We start from the raw sequence: 17,056 nt of genomic DNA, 5'->3' as shown, positions 1-17,056 counted from the left end.
GCTCTGTGACCTTTGTAGAACACTGGAATCTTACTGGGAGAACATCTTCTAGGAATAGCACTGCTCTGTCTATACAGGTGAAGGTCACAATTTTTAAGCTTTAGCATTATTTCAGTTCAGTGTAAATGATCTCTCTAACCCATCTCAGTATGTTGTACACAGATGCATCAAACAAGTGATAGCACATTGTTCATTTGAACTGGGGAATTCATGTCACTCCCAGTGGAAGCAACCTTCCAACAAGAGACGATTTTTAGCTTCTGCAGAGTGGCAGGCCTTTTGAGAATGCTAGAGGCTGTAGATTGCACTTAAATTGCCATCAAAACATTAGTTGATAACAGAATTGCATACATTAATAGGAAAGGATTATACTCACTCAACCTACAATTGGTTTGTATTCACAAGAAAAAAATTAATCAAACTTGCCATGATGACTTCATGATGAATTAGCCTTCAGTATGCATTTTTTAAAGATTCTGGTGAAAGGATGGCCATTTCATCCATCAGGGTATCACTGAGGACATTTTTGGAGAGATGAAATCTAGATTCCAATACTTTAGCAGCTTCGGTGGCACTCTTCAATATGCTGCAGCTTGTGTATCCAGGGTCATGATACCCTGCTAGATACTCTAAACATTTGCATTGGAAAGAGGATTTCAGCTCCTGGAGTATAAAGGAAAGGGGGATGAGGGGTGAGGTGGGGGAGTGGAGGAGAAGGAACCATCAAAGAGAGAGGAGGAGTCTAGTAGTGGAGTTTTCACATTAATGCAGAGAATCTATAGAATTTCTTAGAGACTGAGTTGAGAGAAATTAGAAATGTTTTAAAACATCTACATATTTCCACTATAATGCAACTTTTGTGGGAATCTCTTAGTCAGCACTCAAACACCTCTCTTTTCACAAGCCATTATATATGAATAAAAGACAAAAAAGTTATACCAATTTATTACAATGATGTATGAATAATACCGCAAAATATATTCAATCATCACGTCCTCCCTTGTGTCACTCTCGGTTCTTTAATAACTAGTTAGGCATGAACAACATTTAACTGCTCTCTGAGGGGATGTTTGTTACTCCCAATTCATCGCAACTTTATGGAACTGAGGTGGTTGCTGTCTCCTATCTTGAAAGGGATCATTGAATGTTAAACTTTGAAATTTGATGATGAGGAAACCAAGTTCTGCTGCTGCGAACCAGCATATTTAGACATAGGGGAGATCTGAATAATTGTCTTAATGGAATGAGATTTTAGGAAAAACTTCATGTGAAACCATACTTGCCAAGCTGCTGGTCATAGGTTAATGATCAGCCGGTGGTCACACCAGAACTGTAAAATGTTTATCTATCCTTTGGTAGAAACCCACAGCCTCCATGGTAGCATTATGACCTTCCTCTCAGGAAGGTGAACAACAGCAAACGTTTCTTAACCAGTGGCATTCTCTGTAGATCTTCACTGTGGTGCATCTCTCTCTAGAAAACCCTCCTTGATTGTAGTTCACAGGCCAGTGACTGACTCCTTGAGAAAGCCAGCTGTCTTAAACATATTTTTGGAGTCACCCTGCAATGCCTGCACACTGGCTCTATTTTCCACTATCACCTTTAGTCTGAAAGCAGGACCCGTGAAATCGTAGCCCTTAGGTTCCATAGCTACACTCTGGCTTCTCTGCACACTCCACTTACAGATGTCACCATCTCGCTGCTCTATCCTTCCTTCCTTCTGGCCACTTGTAAGCTATATTTCGCCCAATGCACTAACCTTCCCCTATCTCCAGTCTTATGCCCAAAGGGTTGTATCCTGGCTGGCACTGTGAAATGAGGGAATGAATGCCGGCCTGAGTAAAGGTGTCTTGCAAGATTACAGCTGGTATGACAGGACTCATCTTCCTCCATTTCATCATCTGAAAATGGAAGCCTCTCACCTACTGAGAGTATAGAATAATAAGAATTAGTATGAGCCTTCTCATTAATAACTACCCATCATACCTAATGCTGCAATAATATTGTTGCTGTATTTTTTTATTCATTCATGGGACATGGGCATCACTGGCTAGGCCAGCATTTATTCCCCATCCCTAATTGCCCTTCAGAATCACACAGTGCAGAAGAGGCCCTTTAGCCCATCAAGTCTGCACCGACATGTGAGAAACACCTGACCTACCTACCTACATAATCCCATTTACCAGCACTTGGCCCTTAGCCTTGAACGTTATGACATGCCAAGTGCTCATCCAAGTACTTCTTAAAGGATGTGAGACAACCCACCTCCACTACAGGCAGTGCATTCTTGACCGTCACCACCCTCTGGATAAAAAAAATCTTTCCTCACCTCCCCCCTGAACCTCCTGTCCTTCACCTTGAACTTATGTCCCCGCATGACTGACCCTTCAACTAAGGGGGACAGCTGCTCCCTATCCACCCAGTCCATGCCCCTCATAATCTTGTACACCTCGATCAGGTCGCCCCTCAGTCTTCTCTGCTCCAATGAAAACAATCCAAGTCTATCCAACCTCTCTTCATAACTTAAATGTTTCATCCTAAGCAGCATCCTGGTGAATCCCCTCTGCACCCCCTCCAGTGCAATCACATCCTTCCTATAATGTGGCAACCAGAACTGCACACACTACTCCAGCAGTGGCCTCACCAATGTTCTATACAACTCCAACATGGCCTCCCTACTTTTGTAATCTATGTCTCAATTGATAAAGGCAAGGTCCCTTGCATTTTTCACCACCCTACTAACATGCCCCTCCGTCTTCAGAAATTTATGGACACACACGCCAAGTTCCCTTTGTTCCTCAGAACTTCCTAGTGTCATGCCATTCATTGAACACTTCCTTGTCAAATTACTCCTTCCAAAGTGTATCTCCTCACACTTAACAGAGTTAAATCCCATCTGTCCATTTGGCCATCCCGTCTATATTTTCTTGTAGCCCAAGACACTCAACCTCACTGTTAAACACCCAGCCAATCTTTGTGTCATCCATAAACTTACTAACCCTACCACCCACATAGTCATCTATGTTGTTTATATAAATGACAAATAATAGGGCACCCAGCACAGATCACTGTGGTACGCCATTGGATACTGGCTTCCAGTCACTAAAGCATCCTTTTGTCATCACCTTCTGTCTCCTACAACTAAGCCAATTTTGAATCCACCTTATCAAATTACCCTGCATCCCATGTGCATTTGCCTTCTTTATAAGTCTCCCATATGGGATCTTATCAAAGGCTTTGCTGAAACCCATATAAACTACATCAACTGCATTACCCTCATCTACATACCTGGTCACCTCCTCAAAAAATTCAATCAAATTTGTTAGGCAATGCCGTCCCTCTGACAAAGCCATGCTGACTATCCCTGATCGAACCTTGTCTCTCTAAGTGGAGATAGATTCCCTCCTTCAGAATTTTTTCCAATAGTTTCCCTTCCACTGATGTGAGACTCACTGGCCTGTAGTTCCCTGGTTTATCTCTATGACCCTTCTTAAATAACGGAACCACATTAGCTGTTCTCCAGTCCTCTGGCACCTCCCCCGTGGCCAGAGAGGAATTAAAAATTGGGTCAGAGCCCCTGCGATCTCTTCCCTTGCCTCCCTCAGCAGTCTGGGACACAAATCATCTGGACCTGGAGATTTGTCCACTTTTAAGCCTGCCAACACCTCCAATACCTTATCACTCCCTATATCAATTTGTTCAAGAGCCTCGCAGTCTCTCTCCTCGAGTTCGATACCTTCATCCTCATTCTTTTGGGTGAAGACAGATGTGAAGTATTCATTCAACACTCTACTGATGTCCTCTGGCTCCACCCATAGATTTCCCCCTTGGTCCCTAATGGGCCCTACTCTTCCCCTGGTTATTCTCTTCCCATTGATACACTTATAGAATATCTTGAGATTTTCCCTACTTTTACCAACCAGAGCTTTCTCATATCCCCTCTTTGCTATCCTAATTGTTTTCTTAAGCTCCACCTTGCACTTTCTGTACTCCACTAATGCCTCTGCTGATTTGCTTCCCTTGTACTTGCTAAAAGTCTCTCTTTTCCTTCTCATTGTATCCTGAAAATCTCTGGTCATCCATGGTTCTCTGGGTTTGTTACTCCTTCCTATCACCCTAGAGGGAACATGTTGAGCTTGTACAATCCCCATTTCCTTTTTGAATGCCGCCAATACTCTTTTGTAGATTTCCCCACAAGTAACTGTTCCCAGTCTACCTTGGCCAGATCCTGCTTATTTTACTAAAATCTGCTCTCCCCAATCCAAAACATTTTTTTGCAACTTGTCTATTTCTTTGTCCATAACAAACTTAAACTGTACCAGGTTGTGGTCGCTATCACTAAAATGGTCTCCCACCACCACCGCAGCCACCTGTCTGGCTTCATTCCCCAGAATTAGGTCCAACACTGCGCTGTCCCCTGTTGGACCCTCTACATATTGACCTAAAAAGTTCTCCTGTACACATGTCAAGAAGGTGATGGTGAGCTGTGTTCTTGAACAGCTGCTGTCCATGTGGTGTAGGTGCACTCATAGTACTGTTAGGGAAGATTTTCCAGGATTTTGACCCAGTGACATTGAAGCAACGGTCGATATATTTCCAGGTTAGTGAGTGGCTTGGAGGGGAACTTGAAGGTGGTGGTGTTCCCATGTGTCTGCTGCCCATGTCCTTCCAGATGGTAGCAGTCATGGGTTTGGAAGGTACTGTCTAAGAAGCCTTGGTGAGCTCCTGCAGTGCATCTTGTAGTTGGTACACACTACTGCCACTATGCATCGGTGGTGGAGGGAGTGAATGTTTGTGGATAGGGTGCCAATCAAGCGGGCTGCTTTGTTCTGGATGGTGTTGAGCTCTTGAGTGTTGTGGGAGCTAAACTCACCCAGGAAAGTGGAGAGTATTCCATCACACTCCTGACTTGTGCCTTGTAGATGGTGGACAGGCTTTGAGTTAGGAGGTGAGTTACTCACAGCAGGATTCCTAGCTTCTGAATTACTCTTGTAGCTGTAGTATTCATATGGCTTGTTGGCTCATCCAGTTCAGTTTCTGGTCAATGGTAACCCCAAGAATGTTGATTTGATTGGGGGGGTTGGGGGTGGGGCGGGGGGGGGGGGGGGGGGGTGTTGTTGGGGAGGTGCGGGTGGGGTGGAATTCAGCGATGGTAATGTCGTTGAATATCAAGGAGTGATGGTTAGATTCTCTCCTGTTGGAGATGGTGATTGCCTGACACTTTTGTGGCATGAATGTTGCTTGCAACTTGTCATCCAAGCCTGGATATTGTCCAGGTCTTTTTGCATTTGCACATGAACTGCTTCAGTATCTGGGGAGTTGTGAATGGTGCTGAACATTCTGCAATCATCAGTGAACATCCCCATTTCTGACCTTATGATGGAAGGAAGGTCATTGATGAAACAGCTGAAGTTGGTTGGGCCTAGGGCACTACCCTGAGGAACTCCTGCAGTGGTGCCCTGGAACTGAGATGATTGACTTCCAACAATCACAGCCATCTTCCTTTGTGCTAGGTGTGACTCTAACCAGCAGAGAGTTTTCCCCCTGCTTCCCATTGACTCCAATTTTGCTAGGGCTCCTTGATGTCACCCTCGGTCAAATGCTGCATTGATGTCAAGGGCAGTCAGTTTCACCTCAGCTCCGGTGTTCAGCTCTTCTGTCCACTTTGACCAATGCTGTAACAATGTCAGGAGCTGAATTGTCCTTGCGGAACCCAAACTGAGCATTAGTGAGCAAGTTATTACTAAGCAAGTGCTGCTTGATAGCACGGTTGATGACCCCTTCCATCACTTTACTGATGACCGAAAATAGGCTAATGAGACGGTAATTGGCCGGGTTGGATTTGCCCTGCTTTGTGTACAGGACATACCTGGGCAATTTCCCACATTGCCAGGTAGATGCCAGAGTTGTGAGTGTACTGGAACAGCTTGGCTAGGGGCACTGCTGGTTCTGCACAAATCTTCAGTACTAATGCCAGAATATTGTCAGGGCCCATAGCTTTTGCAGTATCCAATGCCTTCAGCCGCTTCTTGATATTACACCAAATGAATTGAGTTGGCTGAAGACTATGTGCTTATTGTGACTATGTAAGACTCAGTAAGCACAATTAATTCATCCATGGACAAACCTGGTTGTGCCACCTGCTGACTATTCTTTCCATTTCCTACACCTTCGGCTTTTACAAGCTCGATTAGGCTGAATATGCTGAAGGGGATGGATTACCCTATGTAAGCTTGGAAGTTAACAGTTCCTTGGTGCATTATCCATAGCAATGCCTCTTCCAATCAGAGTCCACTTGCCAACCAATCAGCACCCTCTTCTCATGCAATGTAAATTGTTATTCCCTTTGAGATTTGGTATTCTTGTGAATCTGTCCTGATGAGTACAAAATTAAAAGCTTTGATAGTATGTCTCTTTTTTCAGCAACACTAGATATATTTCCACTCTGTCTGCCAACCCTTTCATGATCTTTCTTCCTTTGGCATGATGGCCTACCTTCTCCTGAAAAACAAATATAAAGCATAACAATAAAAGCAAAATACTGCAGATGTTGGAGATCTGAAATAAAAAAACTCAGCAAAATTACTGAAGAGTCATATTAGATTCAAAATATTAACTCTGCTTCTCTCTCCACAGATGCTGCCAAACCTGTTGAGTTTTTCCAGCACTTGTTGTTTTTATTGTAAAATATAATACTTTGATGAGCTGAGGAAACTGTTTTGAAAGAAGGGGGCAGCATGCATAGGCCAAAACCAGTAACTGTGCCCGTTAGAAGATTCACAGATGCTGTCTAAATGGGATGCATATGGTGGGCTTGCAATATTGTATTATTCAGGTAAGGTTCAAGAGAGTAGTGGCACAGAAGCTTATGGTGTAAGCAAATCCAGGCTAGCAATTCCACTGTGAGACATTAACTTTGTCAAGGTGACAATGTACCAGATGTAGATTGCATGACGTTTATTGGAATGGATGAAGTACTTGCCTTTACTGTTCTAGACAGTTTTGTTTATTGTGCATTGTTGATCTGGTGATTGTGGAGGTGACACTAACACTTGCCAGATCTTGATAACAGTAAGGGCAAAAGTTGAGATATTTCCCTGCTTGCCATGCAACACTGGCCTTCTTCTATATATTACTTATTGTTAGAGTCTCTCTAAAAGAATATTTTTCCAATACTGTGTTTGCTGCCACTTCTCTATGAAGCTGCAACATGTTGTTAAATCTCATTGCAGCTTTCTGGTTCCTGTCCTCACTTACTTGAGCCCATTCACTGGCTGTTTCTCAGCCGAAGACTCTTAATATTTATGGCAATGATCTGACATTGATAAATCTGCCTAAGAAGAGCTTTGGGTGAGAGGAATTGTGTGTTGGTTGCACCTGTGCTGATGTAAATGTGCATTGTCAAATCTAGACCTATAGAAATGGCACCAAAGGTTAATTTGAAATGAAAAATTTCCTCAATTGAAGAAATAACTCTGAATGAAATGTACATCAATGCTTTTTTTATCAATATCAAGTTCAGTTTTATTATAACTGAATGCAAAGCTCAATGTTGAAATAGAGAAAAAAAAAGTGTTTTTTATGAAACAGTTTATTGACCATACTTACTCTTTAACCTGAATCTCATACCTTGCCACAAATTAAATAGGCAGGTAGGAGTTGTACGGATACTTTTATGTGACATTGTGTGATTTTCTGTCCTCCTACAGGAAGGCACTCTGTCCAACAGAATTCAGATCGAGGATCCAGTGGAATGGAAGTTGGAAACCAAATCCTCCCACTGCTTCAATGCACACCATCACCATGCCACCTTTATATTTTGTTTCCAAAAACCATCTACAAAATCAGAAAACTCATTAATAAAAGCACCTTATAATGTTCCCAGAAATGTCCTAAAGTATTTTGCATATGGCAAATTACATTGTGCAGTTCTTTATATCACCTGGTGAAGGCAGTAGCCATTCTGCACACATTGAAGTCCCAAACACAACACTGAAATGAATAACCAATGAATCTGCTCTTGATAATTTTACATATAATTGAATCTCTAAGACACAGGAGACTGAATTTAAAATGTCATTGAAAAGGAAAAATCCCTAACAGTTCAAAAAATCCATCAACATGAACCAGGACTTAAAGCCACAAACGTCCAGCTTATAGGCAAGAGAGCTACCACCTGTGTCAAGTTGGTACTTGCAGGTCTGCTAGGAGTGAAATATTGAACTCAAGGATAAGAAAAGGCTGTCAGTCAGTGAAAAAGAATAACTGTCAATAGTATTGATTGCATTGATTTTAATAGATCAGATGCAGACTCACCATGCAACTAGGTTTCGAAAGGTATTCAGGACTTCTTTTTAAATAAATAAATCTCCTGATGGTCTACATTCTTGCAAGCTAAAATCAATTCTCTTTGTGCAGTTCCTGTTGAAAAGATAAACTGTAATTTATTTTGGCATTCATTGATTTAAACATTTGCAACCACAATCTCACTTAGGTGATGTAATTACAGTTGGTGGTACAATAACTTTTAGAAAGTTGAACCACATAGTCAAAAAAGTTGATATAAATCAAAGGCGCTAATATTCAAATTGTGTAGACCAGGCCTTGCCAAAATACACCTTGAGCTCTGCATCCAGTTCTGGTCACTGACCGTAGAGAGATATTCAAGCGTTCAACCTTGCAGAGAAGATCCAAAAGATTAACCCCTTGTGCTTGAGAAAAGACTGAAGAAATCGTGGCCTGAATTTTACAGTCCCCCACCAATGGGTTTGTAGGCACGGGTGAGCGTAAAGTTCCTTGGATGGACTTCCTGCTGAGTTCCCAACTACCCTGACCTCTCTACAATTTTACACTGAGTCAGGCAAGGCCTCGGACAGGCTGTCCAACCTTGCCTCAATCGAGGCCCTTAACTGGCCAATTATTGACCATTTACGAGCTGTTTCTCATCCAGCCTCAACTTTTAGGCTGGCAGGAGGATGGGCTGGGTATGGGAAAGCCCTAAAATAATTAGGTTCAAGCCTCAGCCTTGGGTGGGAAGGAGGGGTTGGCTGCCTCCATCAGGAAACTGCTTTTAATTTCAGGTGCCTCCTCACCACCCCCAAGGTCTGGTAACCTCAGTACCTCCCTTTCCCCCACCACCCCAACCCCTAGCATCCACCACCACCCCCCCCCCCAGGCTCTCCTACCCTTCTTATCCCAAGACCCCCAAAACTCTTCCGGGAATCCCAGGGGTTAGACACTCATCACCGCAGCTTCTAGCACCGCAGGGACTAGAGAGCTGCGAACCAATCAGATTCCCCCCCCACCCCCCCAAACCCCCCCCCCACCCCCCCCAAACCCCCCCCAAACCCCCCCACCCCCCATAAGGGGCGGAAGTTCCATCAGCAGCAGATTAACATTCATTGGAGTGTGAAATCATTACACGGCAGAATTTTACGCTGGCAGGATGGCAGGATTTTATGGTTCCACCGAAACCAATGGACGTTTGAATGATTCATCACATTTTATGGCCCCCACCACCCACCGTGACGGGACCATAAAATTCCGCTCAGTGTCCGTGGGGATGTGTTCCCCACAGACTCTTCGGATGGCAGGACAGGAAGCCCTGCCATCATAAAAATTCTGGCCCCAAGGGTTTCAACCTGGAAAGGATGTGTCTGAGGGGTCTGCAGATGGAAATGGGGCATCAATAATGTCTCTTAAAGTAAATTTTGAGTGTAATACAAGGAACTGTAGATTCAGCCTAGTAAAAGGTAATTTTTGTATTGATGTTTGAAAATTTGTCTTTACACAGGGTGATAAACAGATCAAACTAATTCCCAGCAGTGGAGGTAAGAATCATGGAATCATTTAAGTACTTGGGTTGTATAATAGGAAAAAATAGGGTGATTCTGTATGGATGAATTAAGATGGCAAAAATGGCCTTGCTCACTCACCCTATAAATTAACTGGCAGTGGCAGCATAATTACAAAGATTTTTTTTTGAATTACTGGCTTTGAAGGCACTAGCTGACTACTAACAATATTCAGTGGCCTTCGTTTGTATCCCTTTGTCTATTCTCACTTTTATTGGCCAGGGTGCTTCCACTTCATTGGTGAAATATTTATTCTGCTGTACAACAGTAGGAAGACTCAAAATGCGTATTAAAACTTAATTCTGATGAATAGCCAAATCTAACAGTTTAGGCGTTAGAGTCAAGCATGTTTTATTAAAATAGGTTAAACAGCAGTCACTGCACTGTGAAAGAAATTCATTGTATGAAGAGCTTTGAGACATTTTGATATGATAAATATATATATAGTTATCATAAAGGCCATTTTATTCAGCAATGTTTCACTTCCAAAGAAATCGAATGCAATCGGCGTTTGTTTCTTTCAGTCATTAGTTAAGTTGACACCGTTATTTTTATTTCTGACTTTGCTTAATTTCTTGGGTTTGAAAACGTACATCTTTCTAAGTGCGTTGGTGTCAATAATATTTTCCAACAAATGTTTTGCTAAAGTACGAATTTAATTTCCAACTGATTGCAGTGCTGAGTTTACCCGTCACAACCCCTCAATCGTTAGGCTGACAGAAAACTGAAGCTGACCCATTGAAAATAGTGCAAGTAAATCTCAGCCCACATTCCTTCAGTATCTGTCCCTGTGTTTTATGCAGCGCCTTGACGAAACGATTGGACAGTCTGCTGCCGGAACAAAGTCCGGATAACTGAAATAAAAGCGAACTGCTGAGAATGCACAACGAGGCAGTCAGCATCAAAAACAGAAAGACAGGTTAACGTGATCAGAACTCAGGAAAATGTACTATGCTGACTATATATATATATATATATATATATATATATAAAAATGTGTATGTGTGTATGTATACATATAAACCTTCCTTTGATATTACGGGCAAACATTTTGTTCTTGCTTCACAGTTTGCATTCCGCTAACGACTCTCTGGAAAACGACATAATGATGATGATGTAGTTGAGCAAATCGCCTCTTGGGAGCGCTCTACTTGCTTTCCTGTTTTACCGCATTGCAGGGATGCCCCCCACACATTCGCCCCCACCACTGCCGCGCATGGAATGCATTCCTACAAAAATTGCTAGAGACATTTTGGCAAGCGTTACAATTCGCACTTTCAGATCAAAACTGACAATTCCCACAAAGCACTGAAGGGGCAATAACAAACTTTCTGAACCCCTGTCTGGGATTTTAAACTTAAAACACTTGGTCAGTTCTCCCTCTTCCGTTTGCGGACAAAAGAAATTCAACAAGCAGTGCCCGAATTGTCTCGTTAATCTCGCGCATTAGAATGAATGCTTCGTATTCAATTATCTGTCTTGTGTTCCATTTATAAATAATGAAATCATTTGGCATCAATTTAATCTGCAATGTGATGTACAGTGGGCTGTTTCGTTTCTTATATAGAAACAAGTCCAATTGTCACACCGCACAAGCGTCGTATTTTAATGGTAAATTTAATATTCCAACAATGGTTCCCTTTTAACCAAGATGAAGATCTTTTGAATTCTGTAAAAACAAAAACAAGGCCTATCCGAAGTTGCATTTGACGGAAATTAAGTGTTATGCGTTGGAAGCTCAAGCCCAGGGAGTAGATTTTTTTCACAAAGAAAGCTCGATGTTTGTGAAGTAGTTGTTACTGTTTGCCGGGATTAGAACAAATACGATACGAAAATGGTTAAAAACTAGAATGATATTTATCAGATTAATTAAATTGTAGGTTTCAAATAAAAGTTAGTCTCGATTATTTATTTTAACAGCCAAATGAAAATTAATTTGCCTAATAGCAAAGCGTTTAACAGACCAACTGCACCTGGTTAAAGCAAGGTTGTCCGTTACTTATTACTCCCCAAATATAGCACCACTGCGTGAGATATTACAGGTTTGTTTATTTGTTTAGTCAGTATGCAAATACTTTGCCTATAACCTTTTTATACCATCGAGTTGTTTATTGTTTCTCGTAGAAGTTTTCTTTTCTGACTGATCAATACTCGTGGCTTTAAAAAAGAGTCTAATACCAGTTTATAGTGAAATGCAATCTTCAAATTTCACTGTTTACCGGTTTGAAGATATAAGCAATATTAGAATATTACCATAATGAGACACAGATGAAAATCGTACTGAATACCCTTAAGCAGTTTGTACTTAAATATTTCTGCAGGCACGGTGACCTTCAACGGTATAGGTTGTAGTGAATTGCATTCCCCTGTCTAATGGGTTATGACTGAATCACAGAATGGCTCAAAGACAGAAGGCGGGTATTCAGCCCGTCGAGTCCGTGCAGGCTCTCCGCTAGAGCAATTAGCTAGTCCCACTCCCTAATGAGGAGGCGGTGAAATGATAATCGATTGCTATCTGCATTTAGGATGACCTTCAACTGGCTTGCCAGAAATAACAAAACAAAAACAGAATTACCTGGAAAAACTCAGCAGGGCTGGCAGCATCGGCGGAGAAGAAAAGAAGTAACATGTATCAGAGCGAAAGTAAGTTACCTTTAACAATCGTGTCTGAAATCTTCAAACGTTTTCCGAAACGTACATAAATGATTTGACTTAAGCATTATAGAGCACTCACACATTGCACTTGGAGCTCATCTATTTGAAATTTTAGCCTTTAAATGCAGGAAAAATCTTAATCGTGTGAGGTCATCAGAGTCAGAGATAAGGTTATCAGGTATTTGCCCATGAAACCTTAGGGGAAAATGCTGAGTTGAAGGAGAATGCGAAGCTGGCTTATCTTCCAACGAGCAGCGACCAATTTCCTGCAAGGTTGCTTTCCCCCCATTTGGTTTTATCTTTTATCTACTAATAACCCAGCTGTCCTAAATTCAAATCAAGATTACTTGTGTGAAAACCTCAAAGCAAAGTAAATGTGAAAATATTAAATGCCTATAAAATATGTACGTGATTGGTTGGAAATAGCTACGTGATTCAATATGCCTTATTGCATCCCTAATTTGTAAATCCGATCCTCCTGTACCCATTCTGTAAAATCCCGTTCTTCAATTTATTTCCCCATTCCGATGGCTGGATTGGTTGTCATTGAAATAATCACTCTGTATAAAAAAAATGTGCATGCATTTAGAGCAAGTCTGGCACTTGTGACACTAAATCCGGTGGTGAAACGCCGATCGTGCAGACACACACAGATATAATATTTATAATATAAATTGAGAATCTGCATTTAACAACGTATGTTTTTGCTTAAAAAAAATGCTATGATACTTAATTCAGCAATATCGCACTACCGAAAACTAAACGCGTAGATCTCACTATCATTATGGAACTTCTAATGTGTTGTGAAATCAAACATTATTAATTACATAATATTAGAATAAAATAACCGTTGCAGGGACGAACATTTAATAATATGGACGAATGCGATGCATCAGTTAGCTAAGAATTCGCGTTTTATCGATTAATCGTGTGTTGCTAATCCAGGAATATGTTACTGCGATTTCCTCATCCTCAACCGCCCCAAAATAAAATAAATTGACTTCTCTAGTTTACTTTTTAAAGAAAGTCTGAAAACAATGGTCGGATTAGACCGTGTAAGTGAATCATATTTAAAAATTGTGATGGATGGAATATATTGCATTCATATGCAAATAGCGTGGGGCTCCTGCCTTCGGCTCCACTGTTAACATATAGAGCGCAAACGTCGCTATTTTTTAAACATGTCAAAATAAATTAACCAAATGTGGCACTCCTTGATTATTTTTGTTGCCGTTTTGCACAATGATTGTTCACTAATTAAAAGACATGTAATTCCACTGCATTCAGCGTTATGAATAACACCACCAAAATGTATTATATACTCTCATTTATTATGCCATATATGTATATATATATTTATATTACACAATGTATACTTCAAGATAAACTTTGCATTATACATTCCGCCATGTATAACCACACCACACATACGGTTTAAAACATTTCCACATGTTCATGAAATAATCGCTTAGATAGCACATATATTCCTCTCCATATAATAAACATGGATTTTAAAACGCTCCCAGTCTAGAGGCTCATTGTTGAAATCCTATAATGTTGGGAAGCGAGTTGATTACAGCAGACCCCGCCAGTACTGCATATTTGAAATACTCTGGAAGTACATCAAGGTGTTTTTGAAGGTTGGCCCTGTCACCTTTACTTAAATCACGTTGTATTGTAATTGCATCGGCTGCCGCAATGCAGTAAGAAGTTAATTGTAGATTTTTACACTAATGGAATTACTTCTGTACTTGACCATTTAAGGTAACAATTTGAATTCTGCGCAAAATTAAAATGGGCGCCTATCTGAAATGTTTTGTGGATCTAGAGGAAATGTGATACATGCCCGAGGACACCCTCAGTCGCTTGTGTTGGAGTCGAAAGCCTCAATTAATCCCTCCAGCGAATGGATGAACCCGGACACGCTGCATATAGAGCCTATGACAAATATGGATACATCGAAAAAGACATGATGCCACTGCAGTTTTCGCCACAAAAGTTTGAGGTGGAAAAGGCTTGGGAGCAGAAAACAGAGGCCAGCACCCGTTAGACTCCCAGTCAGGCCCATTAACAGAGCGAAGTGGGGAATATACATGGCCATAAACAAAGTCAAGACCACTAGGATGCACCGTAAAGCTAACCCCCATGATTTGAGTTTACCATCTATCCCATAACAATTAGCAAACATTGGAATCCTCCCCTCTTGGAAAAAGGATTTCTCGAAGACTTCTACAGCTGCGAAGAAAGGTAGCGGGTAGGAGAGCAAGGCTTTAGCCACTAGAAACACGTTGACCACTGCTCTGATAGTAGAGGGGAGGTTGTCTGTGATTACCTCTTTTGTCTCATCTGCCCAGGTCAGGTAAGCTACCAAGGCAAATAGTCCCTTTAGGATACACGCCGCTATATGTGTCCAGTTCATCATGCTGTGGAATTCTTTGGGGCTTTTCATGTTGCCCTCCAGCGACGGCAAGAAGATCTGTGAAGTGTAGCTAAAAACGATAATGCCGATGGATATTGGGAATTTTTTGACGTCAATGTAGAATTTGACCTTATCCCAGGCCCAGTCCCGGGCTCTAGACAGACAGTAGGCGATCACTAAGATGTTAATTACAAAATGTGCCAGAGTGCAGAGCAAGCTAAACTTGGACACCGCTTTGAGATTTTTCAGGAACGCGCAAGGTAATAATATTGCAGTGGCCAAAATAGACCACGATTTTTGAGAGATGGGCAGATTTGGGAAACTGTTATACATAAGGTTGCCGCTTACAACCACATACAAAACGCAGGTCATTATTAACTCAATGATTTGGGCTACATTCACGACCCTGCCACCCAGCTTCGGAAAGCGAGGGGCACAGCAGGCATTGGCAATGTCTACATAGGAGTCTCTTACTCTCACCAGCTCGCCGTCTTCGTTTTCCTCATACAGACAAGCAATCAGGATCTTCCCCGTATAGCAACACACAACAGCAGCGAAAATGATTAAAAATAGTCCGAGATATCCTCCATGGAGGATCGCATAGGGCAAGCCCAGGACGAACATACCCTGAAAAACAGATACAACGCAATGTGGGCACACAGTTTTTCAAGTTATCATTACAACGGAAAGTATTAAGAAAGCGTGAAGAGCAGATCTTACAGTGAAAATGTATATATGAACATGCAGTGTTATGTCTGCAGCCAATAATTCACATTATATAGGTTACTTGCTGTACAATGTGCAGATGATTTATCTTCAACAGCTAATTAAATGCATATTGCTACTTTTCCATGGCATTCATTATTCTGCATTTCGTTTCCATGTTATGCTTGTTTGTCATCGGGTGCAATAAAATGCATCGTTTTATAAAGCTAAATTTAGTCCCTGTGCCAGTTACCAGCCATCTTCAATTAAAGAGACAAATATTCAATTTACATAACGATGTTCTTCCGGAGAGCAATAGAGAGATCAGTTGCATTCTATATCCACTTTATCTTTATTGCAGCATCAATTATGAACCAAAGTTGCAACAACCGAGGAGGAATGTGATTTCGAAAGTAATGATGATTTTTAAAGTAAAGTAATGATGAAAGATGTCTGGTTTACCTGGATCGCGTTGGTCACATTCCAGCCCGCTTCCCAGGCAGTAATTTTGGGCTTTCCCTGAGCTGCTAACTCCACACACGGCTCCCCATCTTTGGAGGTCGAAGGAGGCAGTCCAGTGCCGTCTCTCTGGTAGTGACTATCGCCCTCAGTCGCTAGCTCTGCCTCGCCGGTCGCCTCTTCGGGTTTCAAAATGTCCATCTGCAGACCCTGCCGATGTTCATAGTCCAGGTCATCACACTGCGCAAACCCAACGGCTTCTTCGTCGGTCGCTGCTTGAAACCCCATCCTGGCGAACACTCCGCTAACTTTAGCCTGAGATTTGTTCGAGACGGAAGTGGCAACATTTGAAAGCTTGCTTTTTATAAGCGTCGCCATCGCTACTCGGTTCTTGGGATATTCTCTTGTGCAAAAAGGAAAGTAATTTTAATCTGCGCCGTGAAGCTTTGTAGAGGGAGAGGGGGTGGGGGAAAGGGACCCCAAACTGCTATCTCCAAATCTTACTGAAAGTGTACCTTTCTTTCCAGTCTTTTCCGTGGATCATGACAGCTCTTCAACTTGGAGTCTACAACCTTTCCTCCCGCATCCTAAACCGGACTCCCTTGCTGCAAGGTGGAAAGCAGCAAACGATGGGAAAACGCCAGTCCTGGCTCGGAGCTCTCTTCTCTCTGCGCAGATTTTACCCCAGTCTGAGCCGCTAAGGTCCCAGTTGGTTCCCTTCAGCCGGAATGATGCCAGTTCTGTTGTGGAGAGCCTAAGGGGACGAATGAAAGGCGACGTGTCATACAATTGACAACGCAAGCCATTGCTTTGCCAACTACGTCTCCAAACCCAGCACATTCATCTATCAACCAGAAATGTTGTATGCGTTCAGGTGGGAGGGGCGCCCGATTCCAGTCCTACCCATAACATTGTTTCAGTTTACTGCGTCGTGAGGAATCGCAAGCTCTGTTAGCACTTGCAT

The 17,056-nt window shown here is 42.0% G+C and overlaps 1 protein-coding gene across 1 annotated transcript; it reads right to left on the bottom strand.

Annotated features, from left to right (window-relative positions):
- Positions 1-14,367: 14,367 nt before the first annotated feature.
- Positions 14,368-16,470, bottom strand: slc32a1 (solute carrier family 32 member 1). Its single transcript, XM_041205349.1, has 2 exons — positions 16,096-16,470; positions 14,368-15,555 (listed from the first exon to the last, which is right to left on the bottom strand). The coding sequence occupies exons 1-2, from the start codon at positions 16,468-16,470 to the stop codon at positions 14,368-14,370; spliced, it is 1,563 nt and encodes a 520-aa protein (XP_041061283.1).
- Positions 16,471-17,056: the final 586 nt, after the last annotated feature.

This window comes from Carcharodon carcharias, chromosome 14, assembly GCF_017639515.1.
Source record: "Carcharodon carcharias isolate sCarCar2 chromosome 14, sCarCar2.pri, whole genome shotgun sequence".
Lineage (NCBI taxonomy): Eukaryota > Metazoa > Chordata > Chondrichthyes > Lamniformes > Lamnidae > Carcharodon > Carcharodon carcharias.
Note: the sequence above shows the minus strand (reverse complement) of the source record. Positions and strands in the feature narration are given on the sequence as shown.

Bases quoted from the DNA above. Each gene is read 5' to 3' on its own strand.
- slc32a1 (XM_041205349.1), bottom strand. From the start codon at position 16,470: ATGGCGACGCTTATAAAAAGCAAGCTTTCAAATGTTGCCACTTCCGTC. The intron at 15,556-16,095 runs GTAAACCAGACA...TCTGTTTTTCAG, and splicing joins ATGTGACCAACGCGATCCAG to GGTATGTTCGTCCTGGGCTT.